Source organism: Nylanderia fulva, unplaced genomic scaffold (genome assembly GCF_048542155.1).
Source record: "Nylanderia fulva isolate GAGA-0341 unplaced genomic scaffold, ASM4854215v1 Scaffold40, whole genome shotgun sequence".
Classification (NCBI taxonomy): domain Eukaryota; kingdom Metazoa; phylum Arthropoda; class Insecta; order Hymenoptera; family Formicidae; genus Nylanderia; species Nylanderia fulva.
The window spans coordinates 1715822-1739447 of record NW_028190477.1 but is presented as its reverse complement, the minus strand read 5'-3'; the positions used below and the strand labels follow the sequence as shown (position 1 = coordinate 1739447).

General features: G+C 31.9%; 5 protein-coding genes across 6 annotated transcripts; 2 read left to right on the top strand and 3 right to left on the bottom strand.

Annotated features, from left to right (window-relative positions):
- Positions 1-4754: 4754 nt before the first annotated feature.
- LOC114936409 (proclotting enzyme) lies at positions 4755-10003 on the top strand. The gene is made up of 6 exons (XM_029309572.2): positions 4755-5022; positions 6489-6802; positions 7187-7653; positions 8448-8722; positions 9003-9148; positions 9436-10003. Exons 1-6 carry the CDS (start codon positions 4866-4868, stop codon positions 9586-9588), a joined length of 1512 nt encoding a protein of 503 aa, XP_029165405.1. The 5' UTR covers positions 4755-4865; the 3' UTR covers positions 9589-10003.
- Positions 9921-13409, bottom strand: gwl (serine/threonine-protein kinase greatwall). The gene is made up of 3 exons (XM_029309570.2): positions 12917-13409; positions 10457-12437; positions 9921-10105 (listed from the first exon to the last, which is right to left on the bottom strand). The coding sequence occupies exons 1-3, from the start codon at positions 13124-13126 to the stop codon at positions 10059-10061; spliced, it is 2238 nt and encodes a 745-aa protein (XP_029165403.1). The 5' UTR covers positions 13127-13409; the 3' UTR covers positions 9921-10058.
- Positions 13410-13502: 93 nt separating this feature from the next.
- LOC114936408 (serine/threonine-protein kinase VRK1) lies at positions 13503-16565 on the top strand. Its single transcript, XM_029309571.2, has 8 exons — positions 13503-13858; positions 14229-14281; positions 14372-14441; positions 14589-14785; positions 14876-15089; positions 15229-15911; positions 16030-16137; positions 16271-16565. Exons 1-8 carry the CDS (start codon positions 13699-13701, stop codon positions 16409-16411), a joined length of 1626 nt encoding a protein of 541 aa, XP_029165404.1. The 5' UTR covers positions 13503-13698; the 3' UTR covers positions 16412-16565.
- Positions 16566-16974: 409 nt separating this feature from the next.
- Clbn (Nuclear export mediator factor NEMF homolog Clbn) lies at positions 16975-21561 on the bottom strand. Of its 2 annotated transcripts, XM_085486128.1 has the most exons (11): positions 21346-21561; positions 20847-21018; positions 20559-20761; positions 19362-20440; positions 19109-19289; positions 18660-18961; positions 18401-18569; positions 17963-18281; positions 17577-17839; positions 17277-17502; positions 16975-17197 (listed from the first exon to the last, which is right to left on the bottom strand). In XM_085486128.1, the coding sequence occupies exons 1-10, from the start codon at positions 21399-21401 to the stop codon at positions 17304-17306; spliced, it is 2943 nt and encodes a 980-aa protein (XP_085342254.1). In that variant the 5' UTR covers positions 21402-21561; the 3' UTR covers positions 16975-17197; positions 17277-17303. The 2 variants fall into 2 exon arrangements, with proteins under 2 accessions (XP_085342254.1, XP_029165402.2); XM_029309569.2 differs by having other exon boundaries at positions 16975-17502.
- A 422-nt stretch (positions 21562-21983) lies between these two features.
- Positions 21984-23047, bottom strand: RpS16 (ribosomal protein S16). The gene is made up of 5 exons (XM_029309686.2): positions 22965-23047; positions 22830-22874; positions 22609-22740; positions 22271-22385; positions 21984-22190 (listed from the first exon to the last, which is right to left on the bottom strand). Exons 1-5 carry the CDS (start codon positions 22971-22973, stop codon positions 22045-22047), a joined length of 447 nt encoding a protein of 148 aa, XP_029165519.1. The 5' UTR covers positions 22974-23047; the 3' UTR covers positions 21984-22044.
- Positions 23048-23626: the final 579 nt, after the last annotated feature.

The following is a 23626-nucleotide window of genomic DNA, read 5'->3' as shown; positions in this document are numbered from 1 at the left end:
TTTAAAAGAAAAAAAGAGAATTCCGTGCGTGGAAACCCATAAGAAGAAATAAAGAAGATTCCATGTCTTAGAGAAAGAACGAAAGGAGCGTATCATAAAATCAACGATCCTGCGAAGGATGTCCAACCGCTTTCAAAAAGATCCGCTTGCATTTCACGGCTGATGTACTTTAATGAGCTGTCTTCCAGCCGACACTTTGATGGAATCGCTTATCCGAAAAAGTCTGACATGACACATCCAGTGCGATTAGCGTCCAACAAGTGTGTGTTATATCGCAACAGATCAACTAACGGAACGCGATGATGAATGTTGTATGATATTTATTCGATTTCGATGAGAAGAAGATTATTATATTTAATCCCCATCTATCATGATATATAATAATTACGGTAATCATCGATGAAAACAGAAACTGATTAATGAAATATCAATTAATAAATATATAGATTCGTTAAAAGTTAGATAATTTTTCTTAATAATTTATTTTATGAATTATATTTTAACAATAAAATATTAAATTTCGTTCGCCAGGAATGAAATACTAAGGTAGTAGATATTAAACTGACTACACTGGCTGTCTATTAGATTTGTTAAACTATATTTATTGACGTTTCGACCATACGGGCTGTGGTCCTTTTCAAAATTCCGATCTTAAGTTAAGTCTCACCGGAGCGTACTTTTAAATGTCAATAATGATATGCAGTAACTCATTAATGCTTCTATTGTAATTTTGAAAAGGACCACAGCCCGTATGGTTGAAACGTCAATAAATATAGTTTAACAAATCTAATAGACAGCCAGTGTAGTCAGTTTAATATCTACTACCTTAGAATTATATTTTCTCTAAAAATAAACTTAATAAAGAATTTAATTTTACAATTCAAAAAGAAAATTTTTGCAAAAAAATTATCTTTTATATATAATTTTATATTCCTATGAAAGTAGCTCTATTAAAGATAATTGAGAAATTAATTGTATATTAAAAATATTGACAAATATAATTATATATTAAAAATTCATAACTTCACAAAATAAAAAAGATCTTAATTTCTTTTCGTTTATCTATTTTTACGAAGAGTTTACTTTGCTTTTCAAGGTTTCGAAGTATTCGGTATAATAATATAAAATAACCGGAATATTTCTTTTTATTTAAAACAACTAAATATTTTATGTATATTATATATTTATATATTTGTTCTTGACATAATTTTTTTCAAAAAGGGGTAAATTTGTGTAAATAAACCTTTTTGTATTCAATAAATATTATAATGATAAGAAACAAAACACATAAGGATAAAGATAGGCTTTTCAGAAATTAATATAAGAGTCAATTGTCAAAACGTTCAAAATGGTTTCGTTTGAAACGCGAGCGCAAAGATAAATTCGTAAATAAATTTCTAAACTTTTCGATGAATGATGAGAAACAGATTAGACCTAAAGAAACGTGTTATTAAAATCATTTGAGATTCTTTAAGATTGAATGTCTTTTTTTCTGTCTATCTTGTTCTGTTTTTTTTCTTTTTATTTATTTGTTCGGATACTTGCTAATTCATTAAAATTAGGAAGTCTTTTATTTCTTTCTCTCCCTCTCTCACAGCAAGAATTTCTTCGCGTTTCTTTAAGATATGAGAGCGTGATCAATTTGCAAATAAAAGACTAGAGAGGAGAATTAATTGGCGCCTCAATTATGGAATGCAACTCACATTTCCTCGAATGAAAAAAGGGATAAGGATACGGAGAATATAAGTGGTTACGACGCGACTTAGTCAGGCGACTAGCATCGTCAGTTGGAAGTTAGCTAGTTGTGATGGCAATAGTGTGAGAATTCACAACCTTGTAAAAAGACGTTGGTCCTGACATAAATTATAATTTTTAGACATAACTTCCTCTATTTTGCGCGAGAGAAATCTTATCGATCAGCTATGTGGAGATCGAATTTGTAAATACTTTAGAAATGACATTAAGCAAAAAATGTTTAACACGGTTTTTAAATAGTATTTATTCTCTCAGGGCCGCTTCTCTTGTAGAAAAATTTTTGAATTTACCACAAAAATTAAATTTTTTATTTCTCAAAAAATAATTTTCTTGAAAAGGTTTCATATTTCAAGATGTTATATTATTTCGCAGGAAAAAGATAAATAAAAAATCTACTTACGCGTAATATTTCTTCAAGTTCTAATACACGCACAAATGTCGATATATATTTAAATCTATGTTTTAATAGACTATGCTTATTATATTAAATATGTGTGAATAATGTCGATAAAAACCACGCATAAAAAGCAGAGAGATAAATCATATAAATATTAATAAACTTTATAAAAAAAATTCGTGAGACCAATAAAATTAGATTAGCCGTAGGCTAAATATATTTTAAGCTTGTACCCGATTTTTTGCACAACACCAGTACAACCTAAATGTCGATATATATTGCGCTTAACTTTTTTTTAATAACAGCACACCCAATTCCTACAATTTAATTATATACCAGCGTTAATAAAAAACAATTATAATTTTTATGTAATAAAATTAAATAATTCGTATATTCGCAGGCAATCATATGTGTAAATTTTAGCGTTACGAAAGCGAACGTGTTTTACTGTCTATTCCGTTATATCGTGCTATAAAAGAGAAGCCGTAACATATAGAAGGTAATAAAATTTCCATTCGTAATATTACTATCCATTATAAACACTTCCATATAAATATTATGTTAATATGCTTACACATTTACAGAAGAGTACTCTAGTTGGACCTTTTAAATCTATTTTGAAAATCTAAATAGATATAAAAAAATTTATTAATTGCTCTGAAATTTTAAACTACACGTAAAATTAACTTTTTTTAAAACTAATTAATTTAATTTTTCTTTATCTATGTCAGCATATAGTGCATGCGTGTATAAATCTTTTTTCTCTTTTAGATACTCTTCCTTTCGAATGACGTCGTTCGAATGGTAACAAACGACTTTGATACCACTCGGTTAATTACGAGCAGCCCCGACTCAACCGGTTTGCACGTTTCGAAGGAAAGATTCGGCAAGGTCTAGTAATCTTATTGTAATGTGCCAATACGAAATCTTGAACCAAATTTTATATGTGCGCGTTAAGTATCGTATACATTGCTGAATATTCTCGTAATAATGAGGTCAGTGACTCGAACAAGAACATTGAACTTGAGTCGCATGCTTCTTGTCAGTCTCTCAAAGAGAGATATATCCTGTTTGCGTTCTGCGAATTTTATATCCACAACAGGTGAAGAAATGTTACGAAATTTGATGGATCATATATCAAATTTGTGACAGATACAAACGTATCCATAGGCACCCACGACTACTGTCTATTGTCGAGCTTTATCAACATAGGCGTGTATTTTTTGGCAGAGTCCGGTTTGGCGGGTCAGATTATTCGCTGTCCTTATCGATTACTTACCAAGCCCTCTTTTGCGAACAACAAAAAAAGAAGCCTTATCTCGTTGAGATGTCGACAGTAAGTGGTTATTAACCGTCCGGTCAAAGAACGCACGGACTTAAAATCTCTCTTCCTCCCTCCACCCTTTAAGACGCGGTTCGTCGACCTAGGTATCGCAATCTTGACGTATACTTCAAGGTTCTTTGCTTTTGCCTCTCCCATGGAAGGTACTGTTTATGCCTACGCGCTAAATCGAAGATCTTGTCCTACTGGACTGTTTTCAGAAAGGAAGACTTATTCATCGATCTATAGACGTAAAAATATTTCTGTCCGATAAAAGACTTCGTGGTTTTTATTTGCTTGAAATTATAGGGGAGACATGTATAATAATTTTTTCATATGATTAATTTAAGAAGTATTTCTCTGCATTCAAATGCTTCGTATTATTTTATAGTGTATCTATTATTACTGATTTATTAACTCAACATGATTTAATGAATCCAACGCGAACACGACGTATAAAAGTTGAAGAACCGCAGTAACTTCGGAGTAAACAAGAAAGGATCAACGTGGGGAAAGACGATTCTATATTCACCGTCTCTCGGCGGAAGGAAGTGCATAAATACCTATCGTCAGTATAGATGAGAAGGCGGGGATCACACGGTAAGCAAGTTCACGGCCGTCCCTTACGTACAACCTTCTCTTGACATCTTCAAGGCCAGGTGCGAAGAATCGTACTCTCTATGCAAATGCCAATCGCACAGCATTCGTTGGACACAAATCGCACAATCAAAGACATATAATATGGTTTATATAATCGATACACCTGAAATAATATTCACGCACGTCAACGCGTATAAATAAGCAGAGACTCGATCGCGAATATTTATCAAGGAACTTTGCCTCGAGCAATTGCTCGAGATTAAAGTATATTTGCAGTATTTGATTTTCATAAAAAATAGCTTGTATAATAAAATACAATAAAATATCCACCCCATCCTCCACATATTTTAACGATAATTAAAAATAATAGCTATATTATTTTTTTAATGTACAATCAAGCAAAACAGAGATTGCTGAACGTCTTAGTTTTGTTCATAAAATGTTATAGAATCTCTATTTCGTATGAAAGCATAAATAACCAAAAAGATTATTTCTCCGCATCGGGGAGACCACGGTTGATCCCTACTGCGCCCTTCTCGATCTTCTATCCTACGGCTATAGAGATGATAAAAGAGCAAGAGAATAAAGGAACGTGGAGAGCACCTTGTGCGTCGTATCGAAGAGGAGGCACAGAGTAGCGCCAGCACCAGAGGGGAGGGCAAGCCCGTTATAAGCTCGAGCAGCGGCTATTCAACAGCTTAGGAGTCGCTCAAGATCCAAGCCGGTATTCGCACGTGGGTCCCAAGTCCTGTGTTCCGCGCGTCGTTACTCTTCGCGAACGATTCTGGCAGCATGAATAATCGGGCACGCAGATTGTCGTCGTTCGCGATGCTGGTGCTGGTGCTCGTGGTACAGGTGATCGTGGCGGCGGCTGTAGAATCTGAATCCAGATCCATGAACGGGTCGAACGATGACGTTGACCCGGACGACGACTCAATTATCCTCGAAGGTATCAGATAGGTCTATGGTGTATTTCGCGTGTACTTCTCATCCAAGTATTAATAAGTTGAGATAAAACATATATGCTTTTCTGAAAATTTGCTTCATATGTTCGTGATATTTCCCGATAGAACTTTAAATGATTGAAAATGTTCTCAAAAACTCCATAGATTTGAGCTAACTTCTTCGAAAAATGATACAGACTAAGTTAGGATTAGTTTTATATATCAGCGCAAAAATTTTTTCTTTTTAATTGCCATTGATCTGAGAAGAGTTTCATTGATAAGAAACTTATTGATATATAATTAAAATTTAATAATATACAAACATAATTTAATAATATACAAATTTAATATATATAGTAAAATTCTTACATTAAAATTTAAATCAGCAAATTTTTTATATTCAAGGTTTTTTTTCAAAAATTTAAATAACTTGATAGTTGATTTTTATAAAAAAGATGTTTAGATCACATTAGCATTATTCTATATTTGTTGAAAAGTCGATGTCATTTTTTGCATTTCACGCATAATTGTTTCGAAAATTTTTTTCTGTAAATTACACCGATTAAATTGATCATTAGTCAAAGAAACAATGGCATGCCGTTTCTGTGATCTCTTCTCTGGTCAATGACTCTTTGGCATCACGGATCTTTACTCATCAAGGGTCGCAAAACTCGCAAACAGATGAACTCCCTATATATCGAATACCGATTGATGAAGAATTATTCGCGTGTTCCATAAATAGTAACCGGAAGTTCTCCCGATACGCACAAACCTCACCTTTGACGTGTGTGTATATCTGTGTGTCTCGCGTAGGTCAGCGAACTCGCTAAGTATCTCGATGGAATTCTATTATGTTTCTATGATTCATACGCAATAATTTGCTTACATAATTTTGTTTAAGGAAAATTTAATTATTCTCATTTATATGTAAGTTTATTAATAAAAAGTTTTTCACTTTCTATTTTTAAATTTACTTTCAATATATGTATATGCAATTTATTCTCCTGATAGCAATTCAATTCGTGCAATTCTAAGCTTCTAAATTTTTGTGAAAATGTCTTGTAATTTTATCGCAATTTTTCTATTTTCCTTTTTTTGACATCAGAAAAACTTTCACATCCAGTATATTAACGCCTTCCGAATTAATGTGGCTACATGCTAAAGTAAGCATTCTCGAGTACGTGCTGACATAAATATGCCCGATGCATCTTGATTTTACGATGATATAAACGCGATACAGACACTTTAACGGACAGAGACAGAAGAGATATACCTGAATAAATTTATGAATGTAATTTTCAAAACAATGTATCAGTGACATATATAAGAGAAAACTATAAATGATTGATGTCAATAACGTGTCAAAAAGCCATATTATATAAAGATATGGTAAATATATATTGAAAGAATATAATTTCTCTCTCTCAATTTTATACAAATAAAAAGTTGCAAAAATTTAATTAATTTGCAGGCGCGATCGATCCGAATCAGTCCGAATCAAGAGAGGGTCGAGGCATTCTTTGGAGCGGAGCAACGACTCGTGAGACTTGCTTAACATCCAAAGGCGAAGTCGGTCGATGCATGACCTTCAAAGAATGCTATCCGTACTTTAAAATTCCGGACCTTGGTGCCCTAGACGGATGGGTTCTTGGCGTTTATGACACATGCAGCTACATTCGAGAAGATGGAAATCCGAGCTTCGGAATTTGTTGCTCGAATCTACAACCTATCACACCTCGACCGCCATCCGATAACTGTGACGATTCCATCGTGGAACATCCCCAAGTAAAACAATTAAACGTATCGGTTAAATAATTCATTCTAACTCTCATTGTCAGTAAATTTTAATAATCAATACGCGCGTTTCTTGTTTATCCGCGTAATAATCACTTTCGCTACCGGAAACTTGTGACTCACTATATACGTGATCCGAATTAAAGTCCGTCATAAATCAGCCTATTAGAAAGTCGATTATCCCTATCACGATTCGGCAACAATTTCGCAAAGAACTGTTTTACGATTCGCTTTATTATTCGCTGTTCATGCATATTAATTTTCCTTTTGTTCGCCGCAAAAAAAATGTAATTAGAGTTTCGCTCTTTTTTTTTATGCATTATCATTGAAAAAAAATTTTTTTGCGTTGTTCATCAGATACTGAAATTATTTTAGATCGAGGATAATAAGAAAAAAGGCGATGATACGGGGTTGGCACGTCCTCAGGCTGTGCCCACTTGGCCACCACCGATTCCCACACATCCGCCCGATCACACAATACCGCCACTGCCAACCCATCCATCCTCACCTGGTCTATCGACGACGCAGTCCACGACCTTGAAACCGATAACTAGCTCAAAGAAACCGGGAGTTGCCACTACATGGCCGACGAAGAAGCCAACCTGGTGGCCAGCCTCATCAGGCACGTCGACTACCAGCAAATCTCCGATCGACACCAACAATCTATCACAGTGCGGTGCCAAGAATGGCAATCAAGATCAAGAACGTATTGTGGGAGGAAAGAATGCAGACCCAGGGGAATGGCCGTGGATCGCCGCGCTTTTCAATGCCGGCCGTCAATTTTGCGGCGGATCGCTCATCGACGACAAGCATATATTAACAGCAGCGCATTGTGTCGTAAAGTAAGTCCAATTTATCTTTTAATATTTTTAAAATTAAAAATAATCCCAATGTTTCGTTAATTAAAAAAAATTAATATATATCTAAAAAATTTTTTTTTATTAGCGTACGGAAAAAAATTAGCTAAGGACAGTTAAAATTTAACTATGATTAGCTAATTTTTTTTCGTGAATAATGAAAAAAACTTTTAGATATACATTTATAACTAATATTTTTTCGGTCTCGGTGACTAATATTTTTTAGCTATAGTTTAACAAAGAATTCTATATAGCTAAAAATATTGGCTATTATAGATACAATTTAGGTACACAGAGAGAATTTTCTCTTAGAATTTATCTTGAAAATTATAGTAATCGAGGGACAATATGGTAGTGGAAGAATTTTGTAAGAGATTCTCTGATTAAATATTTACCACAATAAAAAATATTAATATCTACTACAAGAGATATAAAAAATATATTCGATTAATTTTACTATGTACATAGTAAAATTTACTATATACATATTAATATTTTTTATTGTAGTAAATATTTTAACCAGAGAAACTCTTATAAAATTCTACCAATATTTATACATATTGTCCCACGATTACCATGATTTTAGTAAATTCTAAGAGAAAGTTCTCGCCATGTATAATAACTAAAATTCATTTGTAATATAGAGACAGTTAAAATTTAGCTATAGTAGCTATTTTCGATATATTACATGCAAAAATTGCGATTAAACTGCATTATTACGAATAATATGAAAGTAATATCTGACTTTATAACGTGACAAACACGTTGTAATATTTCAGCATGAATTCTTGGGACGTCGCGAGATTAACAGTACGTCTCGGTGATCACAATATCAAAACGAACAATGAGATTCGTCACATTGAAAGACGTGTAAAGAGAGTCGTGAGACACCGAGGCTTCAATTCACGTACACTCTATAACGATGTGGCACTACTTACGTTAAGCGAACCTGTAGAATTCACGGAACAAATCCGACCTATCTGTCTTCCTAGCGGATCACAGTTATATCAAGGCAAAACGGCAACTGTTATAGGATGGGGTTCTTTGAGAGAAAGTAAGATTTTTTATACTAATATATATCTTTAACACACTAGCCTGTTTAACGAGTAATCGCATAAAAAAAAACAAATTTTGTTTTAATTTAGAATAATGAATATGAAATTAACATTTATGTACTCTATCAAGTATTCCCATTTATATTGTGCATTTTATGCAGTCAATATGCATAATTAATTATTGTTGACTAATTAATTATTGTATGACTGTTTATGATTGAAGTCTTTGAAAAGCATCTCTTTGTGTGAGAAGAATAGACGATATTTATATTCATTCAGGTGGACCACAACCAGCAATTTTACAAGAAGTTTCGATACCTGTGTGGTCCAACAGCGAATGCAAATTAAAATATGGAGCAGCAGCACCAGGTGGTATAGTCGACAGTTTCCTATGTGCTGGTCGCGCCGCTAAGGATTCGTGCTCAGTTTGTATCTCTTTTATTTCGCATCAATATACATTTAATATAGCGTCAAATATAGCTATATAATTTTCGATTTATACGAAGCCCGAATGCAATTAATTATTTCTTAATTAATTTTATTTAATTAAGTGAAATTAATGTTTTTAATGTTGTTTAAGATTATCAATTTTACAAGAACATTTGAAATATATTTACGATTAGATGGCTTTATTTTGCGATGCAAAATATAAGGACATTGATAAATATATTGCACGTTTCATTGTAAAAATTAATTAATGTTGCACTTACAGGGCGACAGTGGAGGTCCTTTGATGGTTAATGATGGACGCTGGACTCAGGTTGGAATTGTCAGTTGGGGAATTGGCTGCGGAAAAGGACAATATCCAGGGGTGTATACGAGAGTAACACATTTCATGGCGTGGATTGATAAAAATCGAAAATAGAAAATATACGCGTTATACGTATTTATCGCACAGTCTCTTTCGCACAGTCGCTGTTTCTTAGACAATGTTTTGTCGAAGAATTGATTCCACTCGCTTTGAGAAATGTGATAAAAAAAAAACTATCCTGCCCTAAATATAAAAATAGAGCTTTATAACGGTATTAAAATCTTTTTTAAGGAAGTTTGACATTATGTCATTTCCTTTCTAACTAATTAAAATAATCTTTGAGACAATTCTTCATATCATCGTAGTCTACGTACGTTTCCTCGTCATTAAAATAAACTATCCATTTACTATGTACGATACGATTAAAAAATCGTTGATTACAAAAATAGTAACAAAATATTTTGTATTTTATATATATATATATTGCTATACATACCAATATATAAAAAAATAAAGTTATACATAATAACAGTTTTAATACATTATATAGGCTTCCATTCCTGCCACGTCTGCATACGATATATCTACGTATCGCAATTACTTACATTCAATTGTTGCATAGTATTCCGCGCTGGAAATAGAAATTTTCCTATTAAGCCGGTGCCATCATGCAATAGCGAATAAATATCGTATTAAATTTTTTATCTTAAAATTATGCGTTTTTAATATTATATATATGTGGATATTACTTTCAAATATTGTAAAACAGCGACTGATACTAAACAGCAACGTATTCCACTTATCCTAACAGTGCTTTATGACTTGTTCAAATATCTCTAATCTAATGTTGATAACAAAATTTATATTTTAAAAGTTAAAAATTCAAATCTTAGTCCATCAAAAAATCAAAAATCTTTAGTTCTGCGTATTAATCACGCGATATTATTTCTGAAAGAAGAGATATAATAAGATAAAAATTTACCTTGAAAGTAGCATGTATCGTACTTATCGTCCGGCTGCGGGATGAACGGTGGCACTGCTTTTGACGGCTCATCCCAGGGAAACTCGCAGAAGAGAGCCATAGTGCGTACCTCCTTTGCCGAGGGTCGTACCGTTTGGTCCAAGGTAAGGAGCGCGTCGATAGCATCAGTTGCTGCCGATGACAAAGCCTCCTCGTCTTCTGGCCAGGGGACATCGCGCGCAAGGATGTTCGCGAAGACCGCTTGTGGCGTTTCATCATTGAATGGCGGCAGACCCGTACAAAACTCATACAGGCACACGCCTAACGCCCACCAGTCGACAGCCGGTCCGTGACCTTGTCTGAGCAACAGTTCCGGAGCGAGATAATCCGGCGTACCGAGTATACGATCGTCTGATCTGTTGGTGCCAGCTTGACCGCCTCTTCGAACAGACTTGGGCGTTCTGTACGGCGTGTAACAATTATTCGAAGTCGCAGGTGTCTTGATGGGCGAGATACCCTGAGGCGAACGATGATCTCGGGATGTATTGGTCAGATCTGTATGTAAATCGTGCACGGAATGCAAAGCGGACGGCGGTGGTAGGCGAAATCTCGTCTTTATTAAAGTCCTCGCATCCTCCTCTTCTTCGTGCAACTTCTGCTGTTTCTCATCATCGCTACCTCTTCGTCTGGCAGAAGATACCGGCGTACTGAAGGCTACTCTACCCGTAGACCCGGTGTTCTGTTCGATATCTTGATTTGGTGTCCTGTTCCCATCGTTATTCGCCAAGTCGACGGCAATGTCTTCTGTTTTAGTGTATACTGAGGTATCATCGCTCATCGGACTATAAGAAAATACAGGATCGCGATTATTTCTCTTGGGTGTTTTGTCGACATCGAGATCTATCGCGTCGATCTCGCATGTTAAGCCAGTCGTTGCGCACGTACCGGGTCGCTTCCTCTTCGATCCCCGAATTCGATCTCTGAATGAATTTGTACAAGTGCTTACTGGACTGGTGGTATGTACAGGAGATCGCTGTTGTGACTTTTCGGCCTCGAGCGTAGACTCGTCCTCTTCCTCTTCTTCCATTATATCTGGATTGCTAGCCGGGACGGAGGATGCTTCGCAAGTGTAGTAACTGCTAGAACTATCCGGACCATCTTCGTGCTTTTTAATGGTGCCCTCGTCCTCTTCCGTGATATTATGTTCCTCGTTACTTTGTTCGAAATGTAGATCTTCCGCTGATTGGAAAGGTGTGACACCGGATATTCGAGAATAATCTCCGGATGCAACAGAAGAAATGACTGAATTTGGCGACATATGTCCCCCGAACTTAGTGCTATTTCTCTGCAGCGTGGAGAGCAAATTCATAGCTGGCGTGCTTCTATCACTGAGATTCGATTCGCTAGTGGACTTCTGGCCGGAACCGAAGGACAGATGAGACGTTAGCGAGAGCAGCTGACCAGGTGTCCTGGTACATAAACTGGGAGTCATCGGATTCACTAAATCCGATATCTCGAGATCCCTGTGCAACGACGATATCTTACTGAGTCCAAAATCCGTAAGTTTGACGTGTCCTTCGCGTGAGAGAAGCATATTGTCCGGCTTCAGATCCCTATGTACAATGCCGTGCGAGTGAAGATACTCCAATGCCAGGCATACTTCTGCGGTGTAAAATGCCGCCATGGACTCCTCCATGAAGCCGTAAACGCCGATCAAGCTCTTGAGATCGCCGCCTACCATATATTCCATGACTAGATAGACACTGCTGACAGATTGCAATGAATAAAAGAGTTGCACGCAGTATGGACTATGAGTCAGAGCCAGTGCGTTGCGTTCAATCACTACTTGTGATGCCATATTCTTATTTATCATCTCGTTCTTCTTCATTACTTTAATCGCGTACACTTGCTCGGAATTAGACTTTTTATATCCTAAAAACACTTTACCAAATGCTCCTCTGCTTATTGGTTTCACTATCTTAAAATCCTGTATATCTGGTACCTAGAAAAGAAAAGAAATAATCTAATAAATGACATAAAAGTATATTTCTATAAAAATTGTGACAAATTAATACAAATTGATTTATAACATAAAATATAATAAATAATTCTATAATTAATATAATAGCATGCTTCAATTTTATTATACAAATTAAAATTTATTGCTTACAACTTTGCTCCAATAACTCTTTGCAATTATACTATTATTTAAAAGTCCCAAGATTTATCTTATAGTCTATCAATATAAAGTATAATCAATAATTATATAATAATATAATAACATGCTTCAATTTAATTATACAAATTAAAATTTATCTGTTTTATTTCTTGCTTACAACTTTGCTTCAATAACTCTCTTTGCAATTATACTATTATTTAAAAGTCCAAAGATTAAATTTGAAAAGTTCATTCTTGGAAAAACAAAGAAAAAACCTTGAAAAAAACAAAGAAAAAACCTTGAAAAAAACAAAGAAAATTTACCTTCGTAGTGGGATTAACAATTTTGGAAATGGTATTGAAAATAGAATTGTCGATGTATTTCTCGGACTGTGTGTGTTGCGGTGTACGTTCTCCATTATGATGCTCCGTGTCATTATTATTCTTGCAGGATGTCTCGATGTCTGGTTCATTAACATGATTGTTCTCTGAACTTGATGAATCTCTCGGTGAGTCGGACGTCGTTTCTTCCATTAAAAAAAAATAAAGAAATTAAAAAAAGAAAAGGAAGAATCCACGACGAAATGTAACCTCCAAATTGCCGGGAAAAAGCGAGCGAAATTCCAATGATAATTCCCGATCGATCTACTTGTGCCGCTTCATAAAATTCGTTTTCGTATTACGGAGTCGCTCGATTTTTAATCATGATTCCTCTTGCTTTTTATTTATTGCGCGTTCAAGGTAAAATTCGACAGCCGGTTGACATTTCTCAAAGTCAACATCGTACGCGCGCACACACAATGAGCGGTCAATTTCAGGGCAGTGATTGTCACGGTCGCCAACTTAAATCTAGAGACATGAAAAAATAGTTACTTTAGCATTCGTAGATTGGTTGTATGAATCTATTTGAATTCCGCTGCCAAATTCTGACTGTTATCTGTGGCTGTCTGTTTTGTGCCGCGAAACGATAATAGGTTAAGTGGAGATATTCTTTCGTTAGTGAATTATTTCTCACGTTTGTCACAATTTTTATCGCAATCTATTACGAGATCGCAATTACATCCCCAGTGATCTTACTCTTCCGTAAAATCTAAATTTCACTTGCAATGGCAGCGAAAATAGTGAAGAAAAGGGCACCGAAGAAAAAAGGCGGTTATTCTATGCCAGATCCGATATCAGCTGGAGAAATTCTTACAGATGTATGCAAGGGTCGGTGGATCCTTGGCAAGTCGATCGGTATCGGCGGTTTTGGAGAGGTTTATTCTGGTATTAAAAGAAATTATATTGTTATTACATTTGTTTGTCACAATTGTATTGTTGTACGCAACGTCGCTCATAATTTACTGTTGTGAATAAAATAGTAAAATATTTAAAGACATAAACGTAATTAAGTAAAAGAGACTGATAAATATCGCCTTTTTGCAAAAATTTTACATGATAAATTCTTTATGCACAGTTTGTAAAAAATATACTACGATCTGTACTTGATTTTGTTTTGTGTAATTATGTTTAACTCCTTGCGTTGGATTCTTTTATATGATATATTATTTATAGATTACAACATTGATTAATTTTTTATCTATTATATAATATTTTAATTATTGTGTAATTAACTCTTCAATAATATTGATTACAGCGGCACCTTATTCTGAAAAAACCCCCAAAGATTATCCTAATGTTATAAAAATTGTAAGTATACTTCATTTTTATACCATCTTTTCAGTTATTTAATTTTAATTTTATAATATTATTAATATTTTTTTTTAATTGAATTTATAGGAACCACATGGAAATGGACCATTATTTGTAGAGATGCACTTTTATATGAGGAACTGTAAACCAGATGAGAGTAAGCTTCAAATTTAAAGGAACATTTTCTTTTTGATGTTTTTCATTATATGATTCATTTTCTTAAAATTTAAATCTTTGATAATGAAGAACATTTATCAGTTATGTAACAAAATATTTGAAAGATAAATATATATTGTCTTTTCAGTTGATAGTTGGCAGAAAAAAAAGAAACTTGCTGTACTTGGAATGCCTAGATATATTGCTTCTGGAAGTCACGAATATAAAAATACAAAATATCGATTTTTAGTAATAAATCGATTTGGAAAAGATTTATGGAAAATATTTGAGGAAAATAATAGACAGTTTCCAGAACACATAGTGTATAAACTAGCTTTGCAAATAGTAAGGCAATTTTAAAAAGAAATTTATTATTTGCAAGTTTTGATTTTCTGTTTTAATGATAACTTATATTGTTTTTCTTATAAATTCTAGATAGATATATTGGAGTATATCCATCACAAAAATTATGTGCATGCTGATATCAAAGGTGAAAATTTACTACTAGATTTAAATTCCTATGATCAAGTCTATTTAGTTGACTTTGGTTTAGCATCTCGCTCTACAACAAGTACTGAATTAAAAAAGGATCCGAAAAAGGCACATAATGGCACTTTACAATATACAAGTAGAGATGCCCATATGGGAGGTAAAAATTAGAAACTTTAAGAAAAAAATAATTTTGATATTTAATGCAATTTATATTCTTTAGCTTTGAATATAAATTGTATAAAAATTTTCATTAAATTTAAATATATACATTATATTTCTGTTTTTTATTCTTTCAGTACCAACATTTCGTGGTGATGTTGAAATCTTAAATTACAATATAATTCTGTGGTTATGTGGTTTATTACCATGGGAAAAATTAGTTGACCCAGCTACTGTTCAAAACGAAAAAGAAAAAGCTTTCAAAAACATAGACGATTTTCTGAAAAAGTGTTTTCGTGGATCAGTCCCACAGGCTATGCATAAATTTATGACTTTATTAGCTAGCGTTAAATTTAATGAAATGCCACCTTATGAAAAATTTAAAGAAATATTAATAGCTGGTTTGAAAAAATTAGACTATAAACCAGATGGGAAATTAAGATTAAATGCTATTGACACATCAAGTCAACAAAATCCTTCTAAATCTACGCCACAAAAAATTAAAAAACCTGTGAATGGAGTTAGAAAAAGTCCCCGTGCAAAACTTGCGGATACTGTAAATCCCATAAGAAATGCAAGAAAAAGTACTATAGGTGTTGTAATTGACAAAAAGCGTTGTAAAGTAAGAGAGATTGAGAAAGCATTAAATGATTTAATGGATTCTGATAGTGAATATGATATCCAAATTCTTAAGAAAGCGAAAAGGATAAAGTCCAGTAATAAAGTAAATAAAAATAAGGATGAAATAGATCCAGTACATAGTAAAATGGAAATTCAAAATAATTTCAAAGATGATTCTGAAGATGATTCTGTAATGGAGGTAATTATGACAATTTAAGAAAGTAGCATGTAGAATTTTACACAAAACTTTAATTTAATTTGATAATTTAATTAATATTTAAAATTTATTTTTGTCATAATAATTTATATTATTACAGCCCTTACCAAAACGCTCAAATAAAACGCGCCAGAAAAGACCTGCTCTAAGTAAAACAAAACGAAAGATTAAGAATTTGGATGACTCATCAACTGCTTCTGAGCCCGAGGTAATAAAAAATTTGATATTTAAATTATGATTTAAATAAAGTATAAAACAATTTATTTTTTTTACTTTTTAAACGACAATTACATAGATAATTAAACATAAATAAATATTTAATATATTTTTAATATATCTAGATTGTATCAAAAGGAACAAAATCAAGACCTGCTACTACTTTTAGGGATAAAGTAACTACTAAGAATAGATTGCAATCCAATAAAGCAGTATTGAAAATTGATACTGAAATTCAATCTGATGAGGATATGTTTGATACATAATTCACAACATTACAAATATAATGAAGTACTATATATCGTAATATTTATACTACAAAAAATATCTGTAATTATGTATCTTACATCATTATATATTCTTGTACATTTCTCTTATGCATTTGACATTAATCACAACATTATTTACATGTTGATCATATTACAAGTATATTATTTCAGATTTCTTTTGTAAATGTGTGTGTGAATAACTTAAAAATATGAATACAGTTTAGATTATAAAATCTGTTATGAAAAAATTATAAAAATTTACTATTTTGATAAAATAAAATGTTAAATGCATATTTTTTATATTTCTATTAGTATTTCTGTCTATATAAATATGATAATGTTGAAGTAATTAGCGAGAGATAATTATCTAAATTTGTATTCACTAAATTATCATGGAAAACGTTCTGATTTTTTAACTATTTGTGTGAGTGAAAAATGCAAAAAATTTTCTTCAAGATAAAAGTGGTTTTATTAACTAAAATAAATAATACTATACGTTAACTTTAAAGATTTATGTGTGTGGTATTTGTGGGTATTAGATATTGCACATATATGCAAAATATTTGAATACTTGTGATAATTATTATTAACAAAAAAGTAATATTAGAGTAAATACATAACAAACTTTCCATTTTTATAACTGCTATACATAACGCTCTCGCAAATTATTTTTTCTTCAAAAAAGAGAAAAATTTAATTATTTCTAATCGTATGATTATACTGTAATTTTTTCAATCAATTAATATTTTCATGAAATATTGCTTCAATTAAATGTCAAAGGATCTATAATTAAAAGCGCAATTTCTAAAATATTTAGGAAAAAATTTTATATATTGCAATTGATTAAGGAATTCTCAATTACCTGAATTAAAATTAGCATTTTAAGTAATTATTTTTTTAATTTTTGAATTTGAGGAGCGCTTATTTTCACTTTTCCAGGTATGTTCCTAGCTATTACTTCATCTTTAATTGCTTTCAAAAGATCCTTTTCTCGTGAAGAAATTTCTTTGTCTCTCAGAAATACAGCCACAGCTGTTTTAGCGGCTTTACCTCTTTTTCCAATACCAGGTGTTAATTTTACTTTAAATCTGAAATTAATATCGTGATTATTATAAATGATAAATTATTTTTTTATCAATTTTTACACCAATAGTTATCTTACTTGTAATTTTGTAAGGTATTGTAAGGCGCAATTACAGGTACAGCAAACAATAATTCATCTTCTGAAAAAGGTTTTCCTGTTAATTGATCAAGCATGTCGACTTCAGGAACTGGACCTGTGTCTTCATCATCAATGTTATCTATGTTCAAAGGTTGCAATGGAACGTTTGGTTTTGGATTAGTTTTCTTTTTCCCTTGTTGTTTCGGACCTGATGGATCTTTATTTTTATTTTTTCTTTTGTCTTCTTTAGCTGCACCTGCCGACTGAGTACATGCAAAAATAAAGAAATAAAAATATATACAGATTAAGTTATATATAAATATATAACTATATATAAAGTTTATAATATAAATGTGTGACATAAAATTGAAAGAAAAAAATAGAACCTGTAAGACAAGCATTGAAAGTCGTCTATCTTCTTCATCTTGATCTTTATATTTCTCTTTCATTTTCTTTAATTTTCCTTTTTGTCCTCGTTTAAAGACGGGTTGTTCAACTTTTTTATTATCATGTACATTCTTGTCACTCTTGTCAATCTGTTCTATTTCTTCTTTCAAATGTTCTTTTTGTTTTGTTTTCGAATGTTTTTCCTTAGTTGATGTATTTATTATAACAGGCTTATCATCTCCTAAATAAACTACATTTTCTTCAATACTTTTTTGCACTTGTATTATAGGATGATTGTTATCAACGTGTAGTTTTACCCTGTTTTATATAAGAATATATATATATATGTGTCAATCAATTCTGATTTTAAAAAATTAAAAGTTTTAATTAGTTAAATATAAAATTTTAAATTAAAATTAATTTTAGATTGGACTTACTTTGGACCTGAAAGATCAATTTTAATTTGTGTATCGGGAAATTGATATTTTGTGTCATCGTCTTCTTCATCTTCTTCATTTTTTGCACATGATTCTGACTTCTCTGGTTCTTCTGTTAAATTCTCCTCTTGAATTGAATTTAACGTATTTTTATTTTCTAAATTTTCATCTAACAAAACAAAAATAACTTTATAATTAAATATTATATATTTCATTAAAATTTATAATTAAATATTAAACAATTTCTTCCATTATTTACCTTCATCCGAATCACCTTCTAATTCTATTTCCTTGTCATCTACGATTATCGAATCTGCTTTTTCGCTTTCCTCATCTACACTTTTAACTCTTCTCTCATCTTTATGTCGTTCTATTGAACTCTCTTCCAGACGAAACATGATACCCAATCCCATGATTAATTGACTTTGTGTAAGATAATTTTTCTTTCCACGTATCATGAATGATCCAGTAGTGAGATATTCTCCAGTAGGTGCACTCTTCGATACTTGATCATGATGCACCCACCATGCACTAGCTATTATTTTGGAATCCCAAGCTATACTATGAACAGAATATTAATCTCATATAATTACAGATATTATCACAATATAATGTAGACATAAAATAATATTTCCAAAAGTGCATATAAATTCACAGGTACATAAATTCAAAGATTATTGTAAAAGACTAACTTAATTCTCTGTATACCTGTATGCAACAGCCATTGTACCAGCCTCTGCTAACGATTTAGGTGGTACAGGATTGCCACTGGGATTTTTTATTACAACAGAGCTGGCACCAGTTAAATCTGCATGAACGTATAAATCTCCTGCCTTTAGATATCTTTTTACTATTAACTCATTTTGTTGCTGATCTCTTCCTCCAATCACTACATATATATTTATATAAATTATAAAATTAATAACATTTTAATTTAAATTTGTTAAAAAAAAAAGATTACCTAAATAATTTTCAGATGTAATAAACCAATAGAATTTTTCAAACCAATAAGTTTTCCTTAATTTATTAATTGTATGTATGGTTTGAACTTCTTTCAATGTTTGCTTCGTTTTTTTTTCTGCTGACTTTAAAGCTTTTCCATGGGATTCTATTGTCTTTTGATGCTTCCTAGCTGCTGCCTTTTTTTGACTATAATAATTTTTAGAATTACTAAATGCCGTATGGGCTAAATCTATATCAATGAGCATAGACTTGAGTTCAGATTCTTCATCACTGTCTTCATATGGATCATGTAATAGTAAAGTAATGTGATTTGTTTCCAGTTTTAATTGTTTTATAGCAGAAGCAACAGGATCACCTGCAGCCTGAGCCTCTTTCAATAGAACTTGAATATCTGGCCAAGACATCTGATTTGCCAAAGCACTTTGGATGGCTAGTATAGCATTATCCACTAAAACTTGATTCCTTGAAATCAATTCTGCCTTTTGCTTATCCACCTCCTGTGTCTTTTCTAATGTAACCAATCTCTGAGTGTGATCTTTCCTGACTCTCTCTAATTTTTGTAAAGCTTCTCTTTCTTGTTGTACAACTTTCAAATCTAGTTTTTGTCCTTCCATTGTGGAAAAATATTCGTCCACTGCAGCATCGAAAGAATCAAATTCTTTATATGGTTGATTCTTATACTGCTCAAACAAGAAAGGATGAAATTCAATATTAGCAAATATGAAATCTTCCTTGCCATCTTGAGTTAGTTTTGTTTCTTTTTTCTGAATAATATAGCCTTTTGAAATATGTTGTTTTGCATGATTCATGATATTATCTGCATCTTCAAGTGCTAGAATTAATTTTGGCGTATCATCAGTGACATTAAAATCTTTACCAATTTTACAACCAAGAGTAAATCCAGCTTTAAGTAAAACATGATCAATCACAGCTGAACCAAATTCTAATAGTGGATTCAATACTTTTTTAAGACTATTTCCTTCTTTAGCTTTCTGAATATGCTCTTGAATTATATTCATAGGTGGCATTGTTGCGGAATGTGCTCTGTCCATTGGATATTTCTCTTTCACAGCAAATCTAGATATATGATTTTGTCAATATTTTATGATTCTATATATATATATATACCTATAATCCAAAATGTGTATATATATATATACACATATTTTGGATTATAGGTATATATTAAACTTACCTAATCTTATCTCCTTCTGTATGAGGTCTTAAGACATATAAAATTACCATTTCATGATCAGTGAGGATTATATTACCACGATCATACACTTCTAACATTACATGATATGCAGCCTCGCCACTTCCAAATTGTAAATTTATTATTCGGTCCATTCCAACTTGAGTAAGACTCTCCAATCTTTTATTTTTAAGATGTTTCCGCATCTGAAAAAATATTTTAATTGCAAGATATATAATTATCATCATATGTGTTATTGAATAATTCAAAATTACTTTTATTTGCAAATACCTTCATAGAGAAACCTGAAGGGGCTACGTTTTTTGGCCACTCAAAATTTGTCGTATGCATTCTATTACCAGATTCAAGTAAAAGAACACATTTTTCTTCGCTACGTTGAAAGCGTATGAGATAAGTACGATGATCTATATCATATATTTGATTGACACGCATGCCAATAAGCCTAAAATTGTTAAATAAATGTAAAATAACTTACATATAATCTTTAAATTAGAAATATTTGTGTTATATTTTAGTATTTGAAACTTATATATTATATTAGTATGAAAACATTCATGTGTCAATTTTTATTTATTTAATAATTATAACTGTGTAATTAAAAATATATCAAGTATATAATATTTATTGAGATAAAATATAGGATATAATGTACAATTTTATATTTTTACAGATAAATTCTATATTTAAAAAAATTAAATATATATGTATATTCTTGGTTATAATTTCTTATCATCCTATAAAATTCAAAAGCTTTTTATCTTTCACTTACTTTTGTAGTTCAGTAATTGAACATACAAGGTCGTAAGTGTTAAATCGTGTCTTCATTTTCAGGCAGATGTGATTAACCCTTGGAAAAATTTACTGAAAATTAATGACAGCTTACACACTAGTCTGCTACCATGCACAATATGACGTTATACGCACTAAAATATATTCACCTACACTAAGCAAAATATATATTACATCACCTTTAAACAAATCTTATCAAAATCTGTGCAAAAATTGTTATCGTATTATTAGCTAAAAACTTTTTATATTTTATTTGAATTATATATACCCTCCCTCTTTTCGCCATTAAAATAAATATAAATTTATTTGAAATATAGAAAATGTGTTAAAAAAACTGCAATATTGAAAAAAACTATTTTTATAAATAAAATTATCATTATAAAATAATTAGAAACAGATCTAAAATATATACATATATATATATATATATTCACAAATTTGACTAGTACTTTCATTCTAAAAAAAATATTGTTAAAATTATAATAGACAATTCTCAATATATTATATAAAATATAAAAAAACCAAATTGTTTCTTATAAAGATAGGATAAGAAATGTATTTCTCTTATACACATTAAGAACTTTGAGGACAGTACATAAAGAAAGAATATACAATATATAGATTTTAAGTTTTTTTTATTCAGTAATATGAATAAAGTGTAATGTAAAATTTGAGGACATTAACGATAAGACTTCTGGTATCGTGCTCTGGCACCTGGACCACCAAACTTCTTTGGCTCGCACCTCCTTGGGTCAGCAACAAGAAGAGTACGGTCATATTGGATCAGAATATCCTTGACTTCCTTTTTGCTAGCTTCATCAACATCTAAAGCACACAATTAAATTAGAATTTGATAAACTCTCAATAATTATGTAGTTACACAGTCAATATTAATATATATTTACACTTTTGATAGTATGCAACAAGAGCCTTGGAGATGGCTTGACGAATGGCATAGATCTGCGCAACATGACCACCACCATTTACACGTACCCTGATGTCGACTCCGGAAAACTTTTCCTGAAATACAAATCTATGTAAGTATCTTTTTCTAAAAATTGTTGCATTTTATTTGTACTTGTATGCAAAAGTTATTCTCAAATTCTGTTTTCCTATGAACCATGTTTAATAAATCAGAAAAATGTTAATATATCAATTTCGATTACAAGTGGAAGCAATACATTTATTTTTATAAGAATTTACATCTTCAATTTGTTTTTGCATTACGCTTATTGTTACTCACTTTGCCCAGCAATAGGATAGGTTCCTGCAATTTGTACTGCAAAACACGAGGTTCCACCAACTCCAGCGGTCGGCCGTTGACGCGGAGATTTCCACGACCTCGTTTGCAGTATGCAACTGCAGTCGCACTTTTCTGTCATGGACAAGAAGCCGGATTAGACACATTTTATGTAAGTACAGACACGCACAAATCTAACCTCAATTCTCATTGCTAAACCTTACCTTGCGTCCGAAGACTTGCACGGAATGGATCGGCTCCTTTTGTTTCTGAAAAGAACATTACAAGTTTTTTTTTTGCAATTAATGTTATTTTTTATAAAACAGTATCGCAATCGGAAATTATACTAAAAAAATTACCTTTTGCATCTTGACGATCTAACAACACGTTGAGCGAACAGGAACAGAAAGGAAATCGAGCCTACGCCATGTGTTTTCATCGATATATAACTACGCTGCTCAAGCGAGGCATTGTTCCGTTACAAAAAAAAATTACTTTCGCTAAACGCAGCATTATTCTCATATTAACTTTTACCTCTAATTATATAAACGACTTTTTAATTAATTTTTAATTATAAAAATATTTTTATTGTTAATTATTTACAATTACTTTTGTAGAAATTAAAATAATATATATTTAAAATATATTATTTTTTAGAACAGTTTTTATGCAACAATATTATTTTTTCTAATTTTTATGTTAATTAAATCAATAATTGTTCCACAAAACTCTATTTACGTTTTAAATTTGACGCCTTTTATATCGAGACGCCATATTTGCAATATATCGATATCGCGCGAGTTCGAGATCAAGTATCGCAGCTGCATTCCCGCGTAAAGTCGCGTACCCGCGTGAAATGGCGTTGCTACGTATTCGTGGAGTTCTCGCGTTTTTGTTTGTATAAAATAAGTTTGTATAAATAAATTAATATCGGGAGGGTAAAATTAAATGTTATACGATCGCCACGATTTGCTAATTAAGCAATGATAAGCCTTATTCGTATAAATATGTTGTACTTCAA

Excerpts from the sequence above, each read along its gene's own strand:
- LOC114936409 (XM_029309572.2), top strand. The coding sequence starts at position 4,866 with ATGAATAATCGGGCACGCAGATTGTCGTCGTTCGCGATGCTGGTGCTG. Across the intron at positions 7,654-8,447 it reads GCAGCGCATTGTGTCGTAAA|CATGAATTCTTGGGACGTCG; the intron begins GTAAGTCCAATT and ends GTAATATTTCAG. Across the intron at positions 9,149-9,435 it reads CCGCTAAGGATTCGTGCTCA|GGCGACAGTGGAGGTCCTTT; the intron begins GTTTGTATCTCT and ends TTGCACTTACAG.
- gwl (XM_029309570.2), bottom strand. The coding sequence starts at position 13,126 with ATGGAAGAAACGACGTCCGACTCACCGAGAGATTCATCAAGTTCAGAG. Across the intron at positions 12,438-12,916 it reads TTGTTAATCCCACTACGAAG|GTACCAGATATACAGGATTT; the intron begins GTAAATTTTCTT and ends TTTCTTTTCTAG. Across the intron at positions 10,106-10,456 it reads CGATACATGCTACTTTCAAG|CGCGGAATACTATGCAACAA; the intron begins GTAAATTTTTAT and ends TTCTATTTCCAG.
- LOC114936408 (XM_029309571.2), top strand. The coding sequence starts at position 13,699 with ATGGCAGCGAAAATAGTGAAGAAAAGGGCACCGAAGAAAAAAGGCGGT. Across the intron at positions 14,442-14,588 it reads GAACTGTAAACCAGATGAGA|TTGATAGTTGGCAGAAAAAA; the intron begins GTAAGCTTCAAA and ends TTGTCTTTTCAG. Across the intron at positions 16,138-16,270 it reads CAACTGCTTCTGAGCCCGAG|ATTGTATCAAAAGGAACAAA; the intron begins GTAATAAAAAAT and ends TAATATATCTAG.
- Clbn (XM_029309569.2), bottom strand. The coding sequence starts at position 21,401 with ATGAAGACACGATTTAACACTTACGACCTTGTATGTTCAATTACTGAA. Across the intron at positions 18,570-18,659 it reads AGAAGGTGATTCGGATGAAG|ATGAAAATTTAGAAAATAAA; the intron begins GTAAATAATGGA and ends TTGTTTTGTTAG. Across the intron at positions 17,503-17,576 it reads AATACCTTACAAAATTACAA|ATTTAAAGTAAAATTAACAC; the intron begins GTAAGATAACTA and ends TATTAATTTCAG.
- RpS16 (XM_029309686.2), bottom strand. Across the intron at positions 22,386-22,608 it reads CTATCCTATTGCTGGGCAAA|GAAAAGTTTTCCGGAGTCGA; the intron begins GTGAGTAACAAT and ends TTTGTATTTCAG. Across the intron at positions 22,191-22,270 it reads TGTTGCATACTATCAAAAGT|ATGTTGATGAAGCTAGCAAA; the intron begins GTAAATATATAT and ends TGTGTGCTTTAG.